The 22,172-nt window shown below is 43.4% G+C and overlaps 1 protein-coding gene across 2 annotated transcripts in view; it reads left to right on the top strand.

Annotated features, from left to right (window-relative positions):
• Positions 1 to 3,712: 3,712 nt before the first annotated feature.
• The window catches only part of NADK2 (NAD kinase 2, mitochondrial), a 35,734-nt gene continuing 17,274 nt past the window's right edge, over positions 3,713 to 22,172 (top strand). For both annotated transcript variants that reach the window (XM_080933631.1, XM_080933632.1), the window contains exons 1-6: positions 3,713 to 4,158; positions 13,724 to 13,812; positions 14,629 to 14,717; positions 15,041 to 15,122; positions 19,896 to 19,979; positions 21,166 to 21,302. In XM_080933631.1, the coding sequence (XP_080789757.1) occupies positions 3,901 to 4,158; positions 13,724 to 13,812; positions 14,629 to 14,717; positions 15,041 to 15,122; positions 19,896 to 19,979; positions 21,166 to 21,302 (739 nt within the window). In that variant the 5' untranslated portion in view covers positions 3,713 to 3,900. The remainder of the gene's footprint in view (positions 4,159 to 13,723; positions 13,813 to 14,628; positions 14,718 to 15,040; positions 15,123 to 19,895; positions 19,980 to 21,165; positions 21,303 to 22,172) is intronic.

Below are 22,172 nucleotides of genomic sequence, written 5' to 3' on the forward strand. Positions count from 1 at the left end.
TTTTTTTGGTCTTCTGCACAGATGGCAAATGAGAAACAGACTTACTTTTAACCTATGCAGAGATGCCAGGAGGTGCCCAGTAGGTTAGAATGTCAGCAAGGCTGACAGACAGGGCCAACTTCAGGGTCAGGAAAGAGTGACACAGAACAGAGACATGACGTGTGGTGCACCAGTCCTCCATCTTGATTAGAAGAAGCATTTCTTAGTTTTTCTTTGCCTTGTATTTTTATCCAGCCTCCCCCTGCCCCCACTTTTTGGGTTTTCTTCATTCTTTGTCTCCTTTCAATGTGAAATAAATTATACAATAATATTCATTTTCATAAGTTATTCAGACAGGTGAGTGAGAATCTTACATCAAAATCTGATTAATCTCCAAATAGATTACATATGTATCTAATTTTATATTGAATTATATCTTATATAAAGATAACCTAATATTGTCTTTCAATAGTATCTACTGCAATTGTTTAGCATAATTATGAATCATTAAATGTTTCCTGTTACAAAATATATTTTACACCCTTTTTCTTGCTGTGATAAAGTATCAGAACCAAAGGTACTTAGAAAAGGAAGAATGATTTGGGCTACCGGTTCAGAGAAAAAAGAAATAATGGTGGGGAAGCCTTGCAGCAGGAGTTTTGGAACTAATCATTTTTTGCATTAGTCAGATCATACCTACAGAATATACTCTACTATACTGATTTTTTAAAATATCAAACACAGTTATCAAACTGGAATATAGGAATATAGTAGAAATTGTAAGAGTATTTGTAAACCTTAGTGTTGGTGAAATTATTGAAATGATTGATGAAAGGTTTAGCCTAATAAGGTCTTAATGATTTGATAGTATTCTCACTAGAATATTACTAGGATTTCTTAATTTCTATCTATCTATTGGATAAAAGCTAATTCACTATGACCTTAGTTTGTAGTTTTCTGATTTTTAATAAGACTAAACCTCTCTTCAGGTTTAAAAAAGACTGCATGTCTTTTAAGAAATTTTCTAAAGATTTTGCAAAGCTAATTATGCCATCTAGTCATTTTTGATGCTTCCTAGTGTACACAGCACACCAGTCAAGTTGCTTAGTGTGAGTGTAACACTCACCATAACTTTCCCCATCACTTCCCATTGCTGTCTACAGCTCACAGTCATAAGGGATCCAAAGTCGCTGCTTCATTGGGTCTCTACACATTTCTTTATGCTATTTCTTCTGCAGAAATTCTTTCTCATTCTTGATGGCACTACTATTTTACTACGTGTTACTTCAGGACATTCTTCCAAATGTGCTCCTCTTAATTCTTATAATGCGCTCTGTAAAATTCTACCATTTTATGACCTCTAGCTCCTAAAGAACAAAGATTCTTTATCATTCAGTTTCTAGTACCTGACGGGGATTCTAGTCAAATACAATTTATTGTCTACTGACATATTGTACATCTGAATGGAAGTGACATCACCCTATAGAAAGCTATAAAGATTTGAAATTCAGAAGAACGGTATGGGCTAAAGATGTTGGTAATAGCTGAAGTCATTTAAGGCAAAGGGGGCTAATAGTCTAGGGTCTAATTCTACAATAGACAGAGGGTCAGGTATTTATCCATTTATGTACATTACAAGGCAGCTGCTGTTTTATAAATGAGAAAATAGGCTCAGAAGGTTAAGCAATCAGTTCAAGTTTCACAAAATAAACACTAAAGTTGAGATCTGAGTCAGTCTCTCAAGGCCCAAACTCTTCATTACACAAGAGTAGATGGATTCACCAAGTAGAATGCAGTAGGGGTGGAAAATGACAAAGGCTAGAAGAGAAAAGGGTGGGAGCTACATCCAAGAGACAGGCCTAGAAAAGGGGGACTGGAAGGTGGAAGGAATGCCTTTAGAGATTGGTGTGTGGAGAAATAGCCCAATACTCCAGAAAGAACCGAGCCACTCCAGTGCTTCTTAAAACCGAATGGTTCAAGAACTAAATGGTATCTTCTGAACTTGTATCTGGTCGTGTGGTAACTTTGGAAATAGTAGTGGTGAGGTAAGCACTAGGAGGAGATAAAAATGTTGGTAGATTCCTTAACCACGGACCAGAAACGCCAACTAAGCACCCCCAAGCATGCCCTGTTCCACGCCAAAAAAAAAAAAAAAAGCAAGTTCGCATTGGCAAGATGAACTTATGAGAACCTGAGTCAGCAGTTCTCAACCTTCCCAATGCTGCGACCCTTTAAAACACTTGTGGTGGCCCCAACCATAAAGTCATTTTGTTGTTACTTCATAAGGTTGCTACTGTGATGAAACCTAAATATCTGATATACAGAACATCTGATATAGATGACCCAGAGGTTGAGAACCGCTGAGTATGTGAAAGGAAGGTAGGGAACAGATAAACAACTGGGGTGTGTAAGGCTCTTTCAAATCTTTAAAGTTTTAAACGTCGTAGACACGGGAATCTTTAAGAGCCAAAGTGGAAAAAATCCAGCAGGGAGAGAGAATTCAAGATACATCCGAGAGGATGGCGTAATGAAGCGATGTTTTGGAAAAGACAGAGGATCCAAAATAAGTTTGACAAGGATATCCCATTGAGATGAGATGTTTCCAGCTAGAAGTGGGAGATAAAGTGTAGTTTCCTGTGACGTGGAAATAGGTTCACTATTACAGAGGCATCTGAAATAGCATGCCTAGAATCCAGAGGCCACTGACTGGGAGTGTCAGGACGGCAAAGAGCAGCAGGGACCTCAGGGCAGGAGCCACCCACAGTCTTGTGACCTTTTTTCTCCAGAGTAACTTTCCCTTTTATCGGCCCAGATCTCTATGGTTGTGTAACTGTTCCCACAGACTCTGACAACTTCCCTTGCTCTAGCTTCCAAGCCTACCCAACATTCCAAAGTCGGATCAATAATCATCAAACACTGCTCTGAACTTGCCTACAGATAAAAGTGCAAAGTGCAAAACATTCTTAACCCTTCAGTCTGGTCCTACACTGCTTTCCGACATTACCTCCCGGTCTAGAAAGCCCCACACAAGTAGACACGACCCCTTCCCTCATTATCCCCCACGCTTCTCCCTGACAGCACAGGTCTTTGGCGGTCACAGGGACAAGAAGCTTAGGCCTCTGAGCTCGGGCTAATGCTCTGTGATCCTTCTCGGTAGCTCTAATTCCTCTCTAATAAAGGGCTCGGCATCTTCATTTGCAATTAGGCCCCAGCAAAACAACACCATTTGGAGCGAGGTCAGCGCCCCCAGCTCTTAATCCGGAGATGGGCACATCGGCTATGCAGCAGACAGTGGTTAAACTTTACCCGAGACGAGCGTGCCAACTACCCAGAAAGCAAGCCAAAAGAAAAAAAAAATAGAAAGAAAGAAAAGAAAGAAAGAAAAGAAAGAAAGAAGAAAGCACCGTGATCGTGGTGAAGATGCGCAAGAAGCTTGCTTTCCCGCCAGGCGCTCAAAACTCAGCCCGCACCCCCTACGCCGCCCCAGACCGGTTCCAGCTGGATTTCTTCAGGCAGCTCAAACGCCAAATAGAATTCCTGCCCTTCCCCGGCCACAGCCAATCCCCGCAGCCCCTCGGGCTCCCAAACCTTCCCGGACCTCTGATTAGCTGACAGGTCGGGCCTGGGGGCGGGCTCAAAGAGGCCTCCGAGAAAGGGTGGAGAGGGAGGCGGGGCCGGGCCGAGAGGCCACTGCGCAGGCGCCTAAAGAAACGGATAAACAAACAAATAAAACCCACCGCCCGTGGGCCAGCCCCGATCCCCGCCTCCCGGGTCCTCCCGGGGCTCCCCGCCCGCGCCTGCGCCTGGGCACGTCCCCCCCCCAGTGGCGCGTTCCACGCACGTCCCCGCACTTAACCTCTGCGCGCCCGGCGCGGTGCTGGCGGCCGGGAGCGCGAGCCTGCAGCCGCAGCCCCGCGGACCATGACTTGCTACCGGGGCTTCCTGCTGGGCAGCTGCCGGCGCGTGGCGGGCGGCCGCGCGGCTCTGCGGGGCTCGGGCGCGGACGGCCGGCGGCACTTGGGGCACGGGCAGCCGCGCGAGCTGGCGGGCGGTGGTAGCCCCGCCGACGGCGGCTTCCGCCCCTCGCGGGTGGTGGTGGTGGCGAAAACCACCCGCTACGAGTTCGAGCAGCAGCGGTACCGCTACGCGGAGCTCTCGGAGGAGGACCTGAAGCAGCTGGTGGGTCCTGGCGAGGGGGACGGCCGGTACTGGGGGGTTGGGGGATGCGACTGAGCCCCGCGGGCCACAGGACACCCTCAGAGCCTGACGTCCTGCCTCCGATTGCCTGTGGGGGCCCCCCTCGAGATTGGGACCGGGGCGCCCTGAGCCTGCCTTAGAGGGGCTCCTGGGACCCGGACTTGGGAAGCCACGTGTATCCTCGCCCCCGCCTCGGAAGTATGGACTCCTATCTCTGAGAAGGTGAGGGTGGTTTGTCCTGTTTGCCTAGGGGACCTCTCCCCAAGCCACCAGGAGAAAGAAAATTCTCCTGCACCGCCACTGGCCGCGGAGAGAGGGCCGAGGTGCCGCGGTCACACCCCCTTTCCTCTTGGGGACGGAGGCCTGGCCAGGGAAAGCCCGGCTGGAATGTGATCGCCAGTCCAGGGTCTCTGGCCGCTTGAGAAGCACCTGAGACGGTGAGGCAGGCAATGTGACCGGAGATGTGTTTTTCTGTAGGAAGGTCAGATAAGGAACAAGTAAGCAGGATCATGGGGGAAGGGACGAGCCCCTGCCTCTAAAGTAACAGGGCCTCCGCGTTCGGTGTGTTTACTAAGAGCTTTGGCAGGTATGCAAGCCCATGCATGTGTGTCTGGGAGGGATTGAACCCAGAGTTCGAGCTTACCCATTTTTGAAAAAAAAATTGATTTTATGCTACCCAGTAACTTTCGGGAAATGGGCTGTTAGCAATTTATCTACCCCCCCCCGCCCATTATACCCCCATTAACCCCCCAGTTGTTGACTCCAGACACCTGAAGGCTTTAGAATGAATTGTATATAACCATTATTCAGTTATGTACAAGAATAGGTAGGCTGTCTGTTCTAAAATGATGCCTGTTACCTTCACTTTTTTTTTTTTTTAAGAGACTGGAGAAACAAATTGTAAATCTTTGCTTAGCTACTGCATCTTGTCAGTATTGTTTGGCAAATTGAGGGGTGACACTTGGTAGAAATCAGTGCGAATTGTTCTCTTTCTCAAGCGTTTGAAAGTATTTCTAGAAAATATTTGCAGTGATTAATGGAATGTCAGCTGTTTGACTGGGGTAGTTTGCGTAGTTGAGTGAAATGAACTTAGTGAGGTGGGGGAATTGTGGGCTAGATGAGTACTTTGTTTCTATTTTGGAAAGAGGCGTGTCCATTTGGTTACAGGCCCGATTTTGCAAGGTTCACCTTTTAGAAATTGTGAAATCTCATGTATGTTTAGTCTCACACAATTTTATATAAGCGTCTCTGGACTTAAAATAGTACACTCAAGAAAAGAGATCCACCAGAACTGTGAACGGGGACTCTTGAGTCTATCATAAAGAGGGTGGGATTGAACGCCAGGAGCTCAAGGCTCTCCTAGGTTTACTGTGACTGGCATTCTTTGTGCTTTTTAGTCTCCGGACATTATGAGTGAAACAAAACTTTTGTGTTGTAATGCTAGCTTCCAAAAGTTCATTCACCCAAGCTCCCGATGGGTTGGGCTAAATAGCTTCCAAGGTCCGTTCTGGAGCTGGCATTTTGAAATTACCTCAAGGATTCTGGGAACTGGGTGGCATCTGAATTGAGATTAACTCTTTATATCTCTGAATGACATGGTGGATAATAAAACTTCTTAAAAGTGGGGATAATCGATGTCTTTAAAAACTCTAACTCCCTCTTTAAGTAGAGAAGCCTCTTAATATTTTTATCTGTCGCCGGGTGATGTAGTTAGGTATACCTTTGGGCCCTACAGCAGTTTTCTGATTACCAAGAAGCTGCACTTTTATCCCTAACTGCTAAGAGTTGGTTTTGCACTGATGTCAAGGACAGTATTTGCAGTGAGATTGCATTAGATGTGCCGGGATAAGAACAGCTTAGGGATACCAGGCTGGGAGAAGTTCTACCATTGTAAAGGTAGTATTGGAGAGAATTTTGTTGTTTACTATGTTGTAGGGGTTAAAGTTACTCAGGTGCGTGAATTGATTATAAAAGCAAATGCCCAAGTGCTTGCTTGCTTCATGCCACTGTTACCCTGGCTACTGTTTCCATAACACCATGGTAACATGGCTTTGTATGAAAGCATTGCATTATCTTTTGTTAACGTGTGTGTGTGTGTGTGTGTGTGTGTGTGTGTGCAAATAAGAGATTAATAGATGATGTCTAGAGTGTCCTTGTAGTTTGCTCTCAGGAAGCCTCTGGTTTTCTGACTTTGTAAAGGTAAAGAGTTACATAAAGTATCATTTTAATCCTTTAGCTTGGGGCAGAATTTTCACTTTTCAATGAATTTCCTCAGTAGTATTGCATTATTTCAGAGTTTTGCCTTTTTTCCCATTGATTGGTTAGTGATTTATCTTGGGAGTGGAAGACTTTTAGTTCAGGATTTTGCTTCCAGGTCCTATGATCTTGCAAAGGCATAAAATACTCTTATAGCTTGTAAGAAGTGAAGCTGGAGGCAGAGGGAGAGCTCCTAACCAGACTCCTTGGCAGGCACACATTAGATGAAACAAAACTGATTTCAGCTAGGATATTCTTGTCTAAACCAAGAAAAGGTTTTATTTAAAATACTCAATTGTACAAATCAGATAAGAAATAGGCTGTTTTCACTTTGCTTTCTCACCTTCTGTTGTATTCTTAGAGAGGAACCATCTTTAATGGCTTTTTTCCTTAGATACAATATAAAGTAAATTCACTTAATGACGCATCTTTTGCATTAAATTATTTCTGTTTATTGACTTGGTAGCTGGTTCTTAGGCAGAGATGTAACACTTTGCTTTTGTTTTCCTCTTGTTACACTCCCCCCTACACACACACACACACACACACAAACACACAGACTGTGGGTTAGGTTGTAGTTCTGGGCAGATAACCCGTCTTCTCAGCTGTGTAAGTAGTTACCAAATTAAAGAAGATGCCCTGGTGTGCTGCCAGGGCCTCCTAACTGAACCTTGCTGCTGTCAGGTCTCCCAGCTCCGGCACCAGAGTGATTTATCTAAGGGCGAACATCTGGCCGCTGGGCTCCCTTCAACCCAAAGAATGTACTCAAGTGCAGATGCCTGAAGCTTCCCTCTCACGGTTCGGGTTCAGTGTACAGAGTTCCTACGCTCTGCTTCTCTGAACCCTGCGCCTAAAAATGACTGTGGATGAGTCCCAGAGATCTCCATTTAATGTTGTTTTCTGTCTTCTAATTCCTGCTCATCCTTTGAGGGAAGGTTCAGACATAACCTTTTCAAAAGTCCTCTATATTTGTCTCTGTCAAGGCCATGTTAAATATTATGAAGACTTGATGAAAAATGCCAACCTGTGGTTATTTCTTTCCTAGGGGCAGGTGTTCTGTCTTGTTCACCATTCTCCCTACCCTTCAACGCACCCCCATCCTACCCCCGTTGAGATCATGGGGAAAGGATTCTGACGTTGGTCCTCTTCCTCCTGAGAATGGTGCCAGCGTTTTCACATTGGGCCTTACTGCCATCTGTCAGTTTTCCACGTTAGCTGGTAAGGCAGTGATCACCAACGTGGGCTCTTTAAAGGAGCTACAGGCTAAAATGTTTGAGAAACAAATTCAACAAATGATGATTTTGTTGTCAGTTTGTCAGAAAAGATTTTAAGTTCCTTTTAACATGATTTGAAAAATAGAGGCTAAGCTTATACTTCATTCCACAAATATTTGCATTCAGAAGAAAAGATTGACAAGCAAGTTATATAGATTGCTCTTCTCCATCTTCCTCCTCTGAGCAGCTGCCAGGATTTGGAGCTTGCTTGCCTGGGGCATTTTCTTTTAAACTGAATAAGATTGTGCTTTCAAGAAGAGGAAGATTGAATGTCACTGTAGCTGACATGCCCTGATTTTTTATTTTTTAGTCTTCACTGTTAGAAGTGTTGCTTGTGGGAGTTTTACATGCAAGCGTGTGGCCAACCATACACGTGTCAGAGGCTTTTCTTTTTAAACTCTGATCGTCCTTCCTGTGATCTGAGGTGTGGGGAGTTCTGTGTAGATTCAATGCGTGTTTATATTATGACTAGAAAAGTTGAAGTTGGCTTTATTTCACTTTTACTGATACATAACAGAAGTATATAATTTTAAATACCAGTCACCATGACAGTTAATTTCATGCCTTAGAAATTCTGTTTTGTTTTTTCTTTATGATGAATTGTTAGATATGCATCATGTAGGAAATTTGACCTATTTTTACAATAGATTTGCATTCAAGCAAGGATGGGTCACCCAGCTGAAAGTTTTACACAGTTGCTTTTCTAAGATCACCAAAATGAACTAAAAACAGAGTTAACGCTTGTGATGTGGTAATTAGCTCATTTTACACTGCTGGTATCCAACCCTGGACCTCCAGCATGCTTTAGCACTGAGCAACATCCCCAGACATAGGGAGTGGGTGTTTGTTTTGTTTTCCTTCAAGGTAGTTGCTTTGAAGCAGCAGTAGTTAGGAACTGCTGCTGCTTTCATGAAGCAGTTTGTAACAGAGACTATAGCTTAAAAGACCCCATTATAAACACCTGCCAGGCCTTCCCAGATGGCCCAGTGGGGCACACTGGGGGAGAAGAGAACGGACTTCTCAGGTTGTCTCAGGTTCTGCATGGCTATCCTCACCTGTGTTGGTGGCACATATCCAGTAAATAAAAGTGTAGCCATTGTTTAAATAAAAGCTTGTTTATATTATATGTGTAATTATATAGTACTGTCGGCGTCCAGAAAGATTTAACTTGACTTAATGTGTTTTCTCATTTGTTTTTATTTAATACATACATTATTTAATTAGTGGTCTAGCACAGGTGAGGACATTTGGAGGAGGTGGTTCACTCCTTCCATCCTTTGGGGCCAGGGTATCAACCTCTGGTCATCAGGGTATCAACCTCTAGTCAGGTGTCTTCACCCTCTGACCCATCCCACCAGCCTGACCGAACTAGGGACCAAAAAATAGTTTCCAGTTTTGGAGGATCTGTATTACATGGTATTCTAACTCTGTAGATAAAGTGGTCCGTGAGCATCCAGAAAAGGAAGAAGATACTTGGGAAGGGTAGATAAAAAGGAGGGAAAGACCCTTGATTTATTTTACAACTTTTACATACAGTTTTTTAGTGATGTGTTTATATCTCCAGTTATAAGATATTTCAAGCCTGTAGAAAAGATTAACAGTAGCAAGACCCCTGTGTATTTGATTACCTGGACTTAGCAGATACAGCTTCTTTGTATTTGCTTTAGAGCTTTTAAAGTGGACGTGTGTTCTGCACACATGAGGAGGCAGGCCAGAAGATGATGTTGGGGACTAACCTCTGAAGCATTTCCTAGCTCCTTCTCAGAGGAGGGCTCCCCATGGTTTGGAGCTTGCCCCGTAGGCTATACTGGACAGTGAAGTGGTGAACCCAGGGATCGTCAGTCCCTGTTCCCCAGCTCTGAGGTCCTCCAAGGGCCAGCATGCTCAACTTTTGACTCAGGTCTCAGGTGCTTGGGATTGAATCAGATCCTCATGCTCGTGTAGCAAGTATGTTCCCAAATGATCTGTCTGTGCCCTGCTTGCATGCATGTATGTATGTATGTATGTATGCATGCATGTATGTATGTGGTAACTATTAGAAGTATAGTCCTCTGCATCCAGCTGGTCTCTTCTGCTCCCACCTTTCCAAGGGTGGTCTCTATGAGTTTGAAGGTGATATGTGTGTGTGTGTATACATATACATACAGATTACCATGCAGATGGTTTTATATTGATATGACTCTCCACAAATACACACACACACACACACACACACACACACACACAACAGTTTATGCATCTTTAAAAAGTTAAGAGTAATGATGTAGGCTTTAGAACATGTGCCTAATATTTACAAATTTGCATTTCTTACTATTTTTTTTTTAAGTTACCTATATTGATACAAATGAATTCACTATGTAGAGTTTCTCTTTTGGGATAATTGTAGGTTGTTTGCAGTTTTATTTTGCTTTTAAAAATGGGATTATTCCTGTTTGTGTGCTTGCGTGCATATTGTGTGTGGGTACACATGTCGCAGCACACAAGTGGAGGTCAGAGGACAACTTGATAGAGTTGGTTCTCACCTTCCACCTGTCCTTGTGTTCTAGGAATATAGCTCAGGGGACCAGGCTTGAGTGACAGCTGTCTTTACTTGTTGAGATGTCTTCACTTGGCTAGCCATTCTGCCAGCACCAATCTTCATTGGTGTTAAGGACAGTTCTAAGTAAAATTTCTCTATGCATTGAATGTGTCCCCTAATCTAAAAGTTACCACCAACACTCTTGCCAGTATTATAGAGTGAAATGGTAACCCTTTATTTTTGAGATGTTACTAAATACTGAAGGATGGAAATATTTGTATGTGTGAAGAGAACCAGGAATGAAGTTCATCTTATAGCTAGCAAAAAGCAGAGACCTTGTGACTCAGTACTAACAGAATACAGTGCTACAGGAAACGTTTAACCTAATTAAGTAGAGTATGTTTTATTTTCTGTTTAATGGAAATGTTCTGTCTGACTATAATGTACCGCAGGGGCCGTGCATGTATTGGTGTCAGACAGATAGGCAGACAGACTGACGTTAACTGTAATTCTAGAGTTAACTTTCTCTGCTAATGCTCTCCAGACTTGGGTAGTATACTCCAGTAGTTGGCCCGTCTACCTTCATAGGAGTAGGGTGAGTGGGATTTTGAGCATTTGGAGAGTAGAGTAAAGATGACATTTCTGGTCTTGATTAGGTTGGGGATAAGAGTTGATCAGACTTTTAAAGAATTGTTTAGAAAATCTGGAGGCAAGCTTTTATGTTGAGCTCTGTAACAGCTGATGTGGTCCAGAGCTGACGATGGCGGCTGTGTAGAACTCAGTTTGGAGAAAACCTCTGTGGAGAGCAGGTGAGGGAATGTGAGGGAAGACTTGAGGCTGACAGCTCGGTCTGCTCAGTTATCGAGAGAGAATGTTGACGCTAAGGTGAAGAGTATTTTCACAAGGAGAAATTTGAGATAAAGGCTTTGTTGCTCCGTGGCTAATCTTTATCTTAATTTCCTGCAGCCTGCTGAGAACCAGGAAGTAAGAACAGAAGTTTCTTAGCCTGTTTATGTCTTTTGTTCCAGAGTGTAGGTTCACACCATCCAAACCCAAAATTGGAACAAAAGAGCCAATGTTTGGACAGATTATTGAAGTCTGGAGGCCAGAAACCCTTACGGTTTCTTTCTACCATGTGAGAAATGATAAGTTTGATGACAGTATTCTGAAAAACTTATCGTCCCTTTAAAATACTTGTCATCATTCTGGGTTATTTGTAGTCTCCACTTAATAGATATAATTGAGCTTAACTAACTTAAGTAAACAGTAGGCTGGTACTCAATGATTTACACACATTACATTTTAAAAATCTTATTTTCTAGCTTTGTAAGGTGTTCATTACTAAAGTGAACTTGTGTGTGGTGTTACTATAACAAAATATTTTCCCTCCACTTCTTGGCCTTTCCTCAGTCTGACCAGGTAGAGATCGCCAGCTTTGCAAGGACAACCAGTCCCTCAAGTTGTCCTTGGAATCTGTTTATGCACTTTTGTTGCTTTTCTGAGTATGGATCCCTAGCAGCCCCTCCTCCCTCCAGAAGCCAAAACATGAAAATGAATGAATGAATGAATGAATGAATGAATGAATGAATTCAACAAATGCTTATTTAGTAATCAGATCCTGAGGGTGCACAGAACTAGAGAAGATCACTGTTGTGTTAATTATGTTCTAGTAAGGGGACATGAACAGCTTTTTAAAAAATACATTTAAAAATAAGTTTAGGTGTAGCAAATTCAGTGGCGGGAACAGACTTTGGGAAGGAGTAACTGGCTCTGTGTCTGAGTGGCAGGCATGCTCAGGCCTCAGCTTCTCTAGTGGTTAGGCTGTCTTCATGCTGCAAGGCTGAGGAGAGCCAGGCTTCTGATGCAGGAGGGAGCGTTTAGAGCGCAGGGAGTTACCGGGGTCTTGAGTGAGGGGTCTGCGCGGGAGTCTGGAGGGCCAGGAGCTGGCAGAGCTGAGCAGAGGCCTGTGCAGTTTCCATATTGTGGTAGAGATGAGCGGAAAGGTGCCTAGGATTGGGTAGCTGGGTATGTGAGTCCAGTTAGTGAGGAGTTCTTAGACGAGAACGTTAAGGCTTGGAACGGAACGAATGAGAGAAGGCATGTGGTCCAAACTCTTGAGAGCCTGGGATAGCAATGGGGATCCTGAGCATCCACATTCAGATTCCTTTAGTAGTTTTCCAGCAGGGAGGCATGGAGGAGAGGGTAGGGAGGAAGGCCTTTTGGTTCATCCTCCTTAAGAGGTGGTTGATTTGAAGTTTTATATTGGAGTAATAAGAGACTGAAACCTAAAATGCTTGTCCTTAATCAGAAACCAATGGTTTGTGTTCATTTGGTTGAGCTAGTGAAGGGTTTCTAACAGGAAACCTAAAGAAGTAGAGCGCAGCCCACTGCTCTGAACTGGGCTGAATGCAGTGATTCCAGTGGACCGCTGCTCAGTGTGTATGGCTGTCTGATGCAATTCAGTATTCGCCTATGGATTTCCATGGCAGCCAGATGCTTTCTTTACTCTTTTAGGGTTCATACAGTTCTCTTAAATGCCAAAGAAGAAAAGAGTACAGTTCTTAGTGCTGTATTTGTAAAGAAAGGGAAGGAAGGCATCAAAGTATTAGCATCTAATCATTCCTAGGAAATAAGACATTTGATTTTATTTTTCTTAAAATGCCTGCTATGTTAGTGTTGTTTGTAATCTTGCAAAAGCAAAATACAGTTGTCAAAAATAAATAAGTTTTTTTTTTTTTTTTTTTTTTTAAACAAAGTAAAGCACAAGCCAGACATGGCGGCACACACTGGTATCAGAAATACTTGGGAGGCTGAGGAAAAGTAAGTTCGAGGCTATCCTCTGCTACACAGTGAGATTGCCACCCAGTCATTCCCTAAAGTAAAATACATACCGACTTACTTTTTAGGAGTTACTTTTACTCTGTAATTAAGTAGTGATACTGTTTAGATTTTATATTGGACACAGACTTCACATTTTACTTTGTAGATTACTGTCTTTAGAGTATTAATGGTAAGAAGGCACACAACCTGAATCAACTAGGAAGAACAGCATGTGAAGAGTCTATTTCTGCCTGTCTGGTGCCCTTTCTCAGAGGCATACCCAGCTCTTTGCTAGATGACGAAGAGCAAAATACAAACTGGGTCCATAAATGTGAGCAGCAGATCCAAGCAGGCCAAAGGTCAGCCACTGCTTATGGCAGAGATAGCTTGCCTTTGGCCCACAGATAGCCACTTCGACCCTGGTGAAGGCGTTTAAGAAGCCATATAGAGTGTGCCTTTTAGAAACTGGACTGCATAATTCACAAAAGCTGATCTGTATTTGGTACTAAAGTTATGATTTTTCTGAAGTCTGGCCTCTAGTAGTAGAATTTGAACTTTTTGGTTTCACAGACAGTTACTCACATGGGCCTTGAAGTTTTTTATTTTATGTAAGGCCTTTAAATGACATTGTATTATATGTAATATTTTGGTGTAAATGGCATTTCTTTTCTTTTGGTAGCTTGCGTTGAAAGGCTCGAGCTACAGTGGACTACTTGAGCGGCATCATATCCACACCAAAAATGTAGAGCACATAATTGATAGTTTACGGTAAGTCTCACAGGGCTTTTTGTTTATTAGATCCTCTGTATTTACATTTGAGGGCTTTTCTTTAGTCAGGATTTCTGATCTTATTTGTACTAGCAGCTAATTATTAGACTGTTAGTAAAACTTGACACATTTCCAGAAAATTGTATTGAGCTTAAAAGCCAAGACTTTTAAATTTTTCTGAGAAATTTTTTTGTTTTACTCTTAAAATTGAAATATTTTCAGTAACTGTCTCCTAGGGAAGCACAATTTCCTCGCTTTGCTCAGTGCTCACTGGGCTTCCACTGTGTGATAGATACACGTCTCACTAAAGCGTCCCTTGGGTCTAAAACTGACCACTGTAGGCTGCAGCTTGCAGTTGAGTCAGTGTAGCTGACTGTAAAAGAGGAATCTCAGAACATGCCAGTCACCAAAGACTCTGAGTGTCTGCCACTCAGTGAATACTTGTTGGACTTAGGTAATAGTTGTTTTTCAATGACTATGTAAGCTTTATATAATGAATATAAAAGCATTTCTATATTAAATCTCAGCATCAGAAACAGAGGAAAGTGAAATTCTGGTCAATCAGTGTTACTCTCAGTGGTTTTAAAATTTGTTTTAAGCCCCATGGAGATTTGGTTGTCAACGTTTATTCATTTGCTTCCTGACTTGTCATAGTTAATTGGCTATATATTCCAACTTCACAAACTACACCTAGATTTGTTTCTTTGGCAGAGATGATGGTGGCGGTGGTGGTGATTTTGGTAATGCTCTGCCTCTTAGAAACTGTCATGTCTTAGATGTGTCTCCAGAGGAAACATGTGCAACTTCTTACCCTAGGGATGAAGGGATCGAGGTTCGCCTGGTGAAGCGGAGGGAGTATGACGAAGAGACTGTTCGATGGGCAGACGCTGTCATAGCTGCAGGAGGTAACGGTGTCTCAGGGCACGGGCTGCTTTTCAGTGGGTGCTTCCAGTTCCTGCGCACACAGCACACAGCACAGCTCACACAGCACACACAGCTCACACAGCACACACACAGCACACACAGCTCACACAGCACACACAGCACAGCACAGCACAGCACACACAGCACAGCACACACAGCACACACACTGGCATAGGTGTTGGGGCAGCTGTTGCAGTCTGTTGGGAGGGAGGGCTTATGGTTTTAAAAGAAGACTACTAGTTTTCAAACTGACGTTCCCCCTGCTTTATAAGACAAGTCTGCTGTGTCCTGCACTCTGTGCTAGGTGACGGCACGATGCTTCTGGCTGCGAGTAAAGTTCTGGACAGACTTAAACCCGTCATTGGAGTCAACACTGATCCAGAACGGTAAGTGAGGACATGTTTATTGTGTCATAAGTAATGGTATAGGGTTCATTTTTAAAATATTCTACATGCTGACATTTCTGCTTTGTGTTGTGTGCTGGCTGTTTTTATGAAACGTAAATGTTCAAAGCTATTTTTTCCCCCCTTGGTACTCATGATTGTGGGCTCTGTTGCTTCGAGGGTTTTCCCACTGGGCACGATGTTAAAATGCAAACATCTTTGTTCCTTGCTACCATGAACATCAGAACACGCTCTGAAAACATTTTGTGAAAAAATGTGGCTCTTTTCCAGGTGATCGCTGAGACGCCAGGCAGAGCGATGGGCTTCCTTCACATGTCTGCTGCAGTGGCCCGGCTGCTCTCTGTGCTGCTCCCATTTGTCTGCAAACTCTTTCCCAGCTTTCCTGACATTCACTCTTTTCTTTATTCCAGCCACTGAGAGCCACAACTCTAAGGGGACATGATAAAATTTGTCTGGAGTGTCCCCACCTCCATTGTTCTTCTGGGACACACACTGACCTTATTGGCAGTCTTCTTCCCTCAGCCCGTGAAGCTGCCCTTCCGTGTCTGCTACTCAGGTCTCCTCCGCTTTCTTCATTTTAATTATTTCTTTGATGGCTCCTTAAATATTTTTAAATCATTATCTTTCTCCTCAACTCTAGATTAGCTGGTCTTCCTTTCTGTTCCTATGTTGTACTCGAAAAAACTCATTCTGGAAAAACGAACCGTAGGAACTGGGGCTCCCTAGCTTCTCGAGCTTCAGAGTCCTAACGGCTCTGTGTGGCCTTGTCACAGCCTTCTCTCCATCCCTCGCCGAGCGATGCTCGCTCCTGTGCACTGTTGCATCTTCTCCCGCACTCAGCCCTTCCCATGCTCACAGAGGCAGCGGAGGCAGGGCATCTCTTGTCACTTGCTCCCTTTTTCTCTGCGGTCCCTGCCGGACTGTGGTCTCGCAGGAATGTGTCTCCTTGCTCTCTGCATCTTGGTTACTGTCCCTTTACCTCCCGTGAGTCTCAACATAGCCTTTTCTGGATTTGTCCTCAGACAGTTCACAGATACTGTTAGGAGACCAGTGACATCCTGAGCCGAGCACACACTGTAGTTTTCTTGGGGACAGTGCTGTGGAAAGTCCCAAACCCACAAGCATATGAACAGCACAGACTGAATTAAATAAGTTATTAAAAAAAAAAAAAGAGGAGCATTTGTGGAGAGGGTGGGGTTTAAAGGTAGCTCCTTCTTACTCTCTTGGCATTTAAAGGCTCTTCTCTTCCTTCCTCTGTGATTTTTCCTTTGTATTTATTTCTTCTGAAGGAGCTCAGCTTTGGTCCTTGGTCTGTAGTGCTGTTTTCTCAGATTGTAGGTCAGACCCTTTTGTCCTTCGTTTTCTAGAGCAGCCTCTGCGTCCGTCCTCTTCCCTAGTGTGCCCACTGCAGACCCTGTCACTTCATCCGTCTCCCACCCTGTGAGAGCACGGCCACCTCAGCCTGCCTTTCCTAGGATGTTTGTAGTTTTAGCCTTCATCTCAGGAAACTGGTCCACAGTGGTCACCTTCACTAAGTCCCAAGACTCATTATTTCATGGTTCCTGACTATTCTGTGCCCTAATCCCTCTTCTCCATGTTGTTTAGCACGTTGGCTTTTCATCGGCGGTATTAGGCAAGCAGCTGTGTACAGGCGCGGCTGCTTTACTCTTCTGCTTCCTTCTGCGAAATGCAAGCGTTACCTCAGCACACTGGTAATACATTCTAGAATTATCCATTGATTCTACCTCTCAGAATGCTTTCAATGAATTCTTTGAGAATTTTATAGCTGGATTTTTATCATATTTGCCTTAACTCCTCCCGGATCTGCCTCCAGCTCCCCAGCCCTACCCCCTCACCAGCTGCTCATCTATATACTTATTGAATTCACTCTGTCCTGTCCATGTGCTTGGGAATATGGGGCTCTCCACTGCAGTGTGGATGGCCTACCAGGAGCCACACACACTGAGAGTGGATCCCGCTTTCCTCAGAAGGCATCAGCGCTCCTTTGCGTTAGAGCTCTGCCCCTCCTACTCCAGGCTCGGTAGAACAGTTGGATCGTGCTTGGTCCTTGACCAGAGACCTGCCCTGTCCAGAAGACATCGCTGAGCTCATGTCTTACAGCTTTCACTGCTAAACACTGCTGCTGTAGAAAATATTTCTATGACCAAGAGTTCAAGAGGGAGCCTGTGGGGGACCTTTTACACACAAGTTGTAACACAACTTATGGTCTTTCTCTGAAGTGCAAGTCTAATTATAGTGACTCCTTAATTAAAACCTTCCCAGTTCCCCTCTGACCCTGCGGATGCTAACATGCCCTCTGTGGGCCGCAGCCCTCTGTTGCTTATCTGCTCTTCCAAGTCGCGTGTCCTCCTCCCAGGAGCTAGATATTCTCCAGTTGAAACAAATGCCTGTGTGGATTTAAACTTCGCCCAGAATCTTTCTAAAGGGCTCAGTGTGAACTGTAACCACACGAGCATCTGTTCACACTATGGTGGTTGGAGACTCACTCAGGGACACTTTGGCTCTGGCCAGCTTTGTTGACAGAGGAGGTGGTGGGTGCTGTGAAGGAGTGAGCGAGCGAGCACTCCAGAGGGCCTGCGTGGTTTTCACGCTTTTTGTCTTCCTCTCCAAGCCTCTGCCTGTGTTCATGCCAAGTTTACCCGTGACCGTTCTCTCAGTGAAATGCACTGCTGTGTCCCACTGAGGCTGCCTTAGCTGTTCTGCAGCTCCCTGCCCAGACAGCACTCAGCCACAGCTTCTGTTCTCCTACACTGGGTAATGGGACCTTGTATCTTAATTTCACTAATACTCACATAGTATTCAGGAAACTTTCAAACAATGAACGTAATCAAGAGATCCTAGGGAGCAGACCTAGGACTTCAACCTAGCTGAATTAATGTCTGTGAGTACGTGAGATCATTAGTTTAGCAATTAACCTTCGACTTTAGTGTTGATGCATGTGGGTTTTAGAAATTCTTAATAGTCTATTTTTATAGCATTAAGATAAGAGGTTAAGTAATTTTATGGTCGAGTTATTTTCTTTTAAAAAAGCCAGCTTTAAGTCATTAATCTGTCAGATTCTGAACAAATTGTGATACCTTAGATCTGCCCATGGTGGCAAGAAGATAAAACAAAGAACTTCTAAGATCGATTGCTTGAAATAGAAAATAGAGAAATGGGATAGATGTATTTATACCTTGTCAGGAGGTCAGAGAGGTCACCGAGGGCTGCTGGCATCTGGAGCCTTCACTCGTGGCAGAACGTCCACTTTAAGGTGGCTCGCTCCCATGCATTTATCTGAATTAAAACACTCAGTGGGTCTCTTCTGTCAGTCGGCACAGACTACTGAATTAGTCCTCCTCCCTCAGCATCCTGAGTCCCACCCTCTGCAGCTTTGTTCCTGCTCTCTTTCCTGTCAGAGCTGGGCAGTGAGGCCAGGGAACTTGGTGAGACACGGAAAATTCTAGGCCACATTCTAAGTGTTGTAGCTTCTCTGTTGGATTGCTCACTGACTGGTAGTTACCATGATGCCGAGACTACTGTGGTGCCCTGTGAAGAAAGGCTCACATCACACCAGCTTTAGCTGGCACTAGCTTGTCAGCCTTAAGCAGTCTTGGAAACGGACCTAGTCGGGTCTTCCGATACCCAGCGCCCAAGCTGATGTGTGAGCACATGACCTCATGAGAGCGCGTGAGCTTCTGTGGGCGGTACTTTACACTTAGCTTGACCTTAGGGGAGGTGTTTCTTACCAAATGACTGTGTTTCCTTTTATATAGTAAACAGTGTGTAAATGGGATATACAAATTTTAAGTGGTCAAGGCTTGTGATCTCAGCACCTGGAGTTGTAAGCAGTCTGTGATAATTTGTTTCAAAGTGGGCAAAAGAAAAAAAAAGAAGCAAAAAATTAAAAAAAAAGAAGTCCTTCCTGTTATTAATTCCTGTAGATGGAGAAATTTATTAACTATACTTGGCAAAACCTTTTTTCCTGTACTCATCGATTTACACTTTACAATTTATTAATGTATTATTCACTCTTTGTTTTGCCAGGTCTACTCTGAGCCATTCCTTTCACACTAGAGAACCACAGGACTGTGGCGCTTGTCAAGTTTTCTGGGTGTCACTAGGAGTCATGTCTTGTCACTGCCCTGTAGCAACTTAAAAGAAAGCTTACTATTTTGTAATTTTCAAATAGTTTTTGATTTATAGATTTTATTTTTAACTATGTATATGTGACTGTATGTCTGTGTGGGATAGATTGATGTAAATTAATGGCTGTCCTAATCAGAATCAGCTTTTTTTGTTTAAGGATATGCTATGTGCTTCACAGTGCTCTTAGTTTGATTTCACATACTTCACAGTTTGATTCTTCAGCATAACTTTGCTGTTGGTGGCTTATCACACTTTTGCAAATAAGGAAACAATCCTAACATGACTTATCTGAAGTTAACAGTTAAGCAATCTAGAGAATCCACTCTACCCCAGGGAGTTGACGGGGTGATTGGGCAGACTTTTGTTATTATTTTTAGTTTCATGATAGTGTGGAAACATTGGTGTAATTCTGACTTATTAAGGCTGGTTGTGGACCATGATTTGCTCATTTTTTTTTATTGTTATTGAAAGTATAGACAGTTGGTGGCAGAAATGAACTGTAGGGTTGAGATGTAGAAAAACTGGTGTCTGAAGTTTGGAGTTTAGTGCTGCCCTGACTCTTCTCCCATACTCAATCCCTCTGCCATTGGTACCCAAACTTCACAGGTCTGAAGGCCACTTATGTCTGCCTGTGCGATACACACATTCCTTCCCTGAAGCCTTACAGAAGTTCTCTCGTGGTGAGTTCAGGTAGGAATTTCTTATTCTTCACATTTGATTCCTTAAGAAATTGATGTGTGCTGTTGACATTGTTCAAAGAGAGGACAGGCAGAAAACTGGGGTTCTTCATAGTTAAACAAAATAGCTGTAAAAATTCCAGGGGCCAGTCACAGGCTTCTCCTTACCTTCCTGTCCAGTTAGAACAAAATAGAGAGAAGGTGACAAATGCTAGTTGACCTATAATTGCAAAAGAAGATTTTAGTCCTTCGGCGAGAGTGGCCTTACTCCCTTTCCTCGGTCTTATTAATAACATGTTCTTAGCACTTAGGAGAGATAGTTAAAACTGTTTGGTAGAACTGAAGGTTCAGTTCTGTGTTTGTGTTTTATATAGCAAAGGCTGGAGGACTTTTTTAATTAAATCAGGCTGCATTCCTGGTGCCTTTGTCTTAGCTGGGAAGTGTGTGGTATGCAGTGGGTGGGATTTTTAAAAATGTATTTCACAGAGCTAGAGAGGAGGGAGTGCTTGCTGTGAACGCACAGGGACCCCAGTTGTGAATGCTAAGCACATACTTTTACCAGATTACAGTTCATGTCTCTACGGAATAAGTGGCTGACAGTTGCCACTTAAACTCCCCTTTTCTTTTTCTTAAAAACAAATACCATTTTGAAATTCTGGGGGACTTTGACTTCATACATTTACCTTAATGGGGTGCTGTTTGCCTTCTGTAATAGATTTTGCTGAGCGAACACATGTTTATGTTTAGCTCTTATGGCTTTAATGAGTTATTATTAAGATTTTAATTCAGATTACATTGTAGGTTTTCTATAAACTCATTAGGCATTACCAACAACTGAAATGAGATGTAAATATCCACACACTTCTTTCCATAGGGACCTGTGGGCTTTAGGTGTTTGTGCTATAATTATTCATGGAATTAAGTAGCTTTATTTTTTTCCTTTTTCTTTTTCTACTTTTTTGGCAGGGTCTCGCTTGTAGGTCTGGCTGTCCTGGAACTAGCTATATAGACCAGCCTGGCTTCAAACTCACAGTTCTGCCTGCCTTTGCCTCTCCAGTGCTGGTCTTAAGCATATATTGCTGTACTCAGGCTGTAATTAGCTTCTCAGATACATTTTTCGATTTGAAAGTCATCATAATGTCTCATCCTTACCTCAGTGTATTTGATTTAACCATAACTTTCCTTTTCTTCACTTCCAGGTGGTTATGGAGGCAGCGGATCAGGTTATATCTGGAAGGGACTGGCATAAACCCCACTCCTGTGGACCTTCATGAACAGCAGCTGAGCTTGAATCAGCACAGCCGAGCCTTTAACATCGAAAGAGTGGGCGATGAAAGTAGGTGGGCTGGTGTCAGCCTGGAGTGGGCACTGCTTAATTTCTAAGTTTCGAAGCAATAATTTACATTTAATTTGCTTTTAGTGCCACTAATAACTCATAAGAAAATACTTCTTTCTGGCTTAAATTTGTTGTTCCTGTAATTAGACTCTAAAGAAGTAGAGCATGTTTAAGGCGACTGTCAGGGCAGGTTTGAGAACTGGTTGATGAGGAATGAATTATCAGTGCCCAGCAGGAGAGTTGATGCTGAAGGAAAGACCTTTGGAAGTCCAGAGGGAAGCAGCGGAAAGTGGAGGAGCCGGTGTGCGGAGCTCTCACAGTGTGTGCACTTGGTCCTAGGTGCACTGCCCTCCCTCGCTCGCTCGCTCACTGAGACTCAAGTGCGTTTACTGCAGTTGTTGAATAGAACTTCTTGGAGGAAAATTTTGCATCCCGGCTTTGAGATTTCTGTTTGAAGTAGATTAAGGAGAATCCTGGCAGATGGGAACTTGCAACTGTTTTCTGTGAGGGTTGAAGTGAATATTCAGCTTATACCATGGACTGATATAACAGGATACTTCTCTTTGAAAACTTTCTGGGTGACCGTCCACAGCACACCCTCCCCCTGCTGTGCCCTGGTGATTGGTAGCTTATGTAGCTTCCAAAGTCTGAGTCCATGTCAGGTTGGAAAGAGTCTTTCCCTTACAAAGTCATTCGCTCTTATACAGCTTTTGAGGTGTTATATGTACATGAAATCCTATTATTAGTTATGAACATCTTTAGGAGTTATTAAGTAAGTAAGATCTAATAACTGTAGTTAGAAATTATATTTTATTCTTCATGAAAAGAAGCTACAACTAGCCTGGGGAGATGGCTCAGTGAATGAAGCTC

Source organism: Micromys minutus, assembly GCF_963924665.1.
Source record: "Micromys minutus genome assembly, chromosome: 20".
NCBI lineage: Eukaryota > Metazoa > Chordata > Mammalia > Rodentia > Muridae > Micromys > Micromys minutus.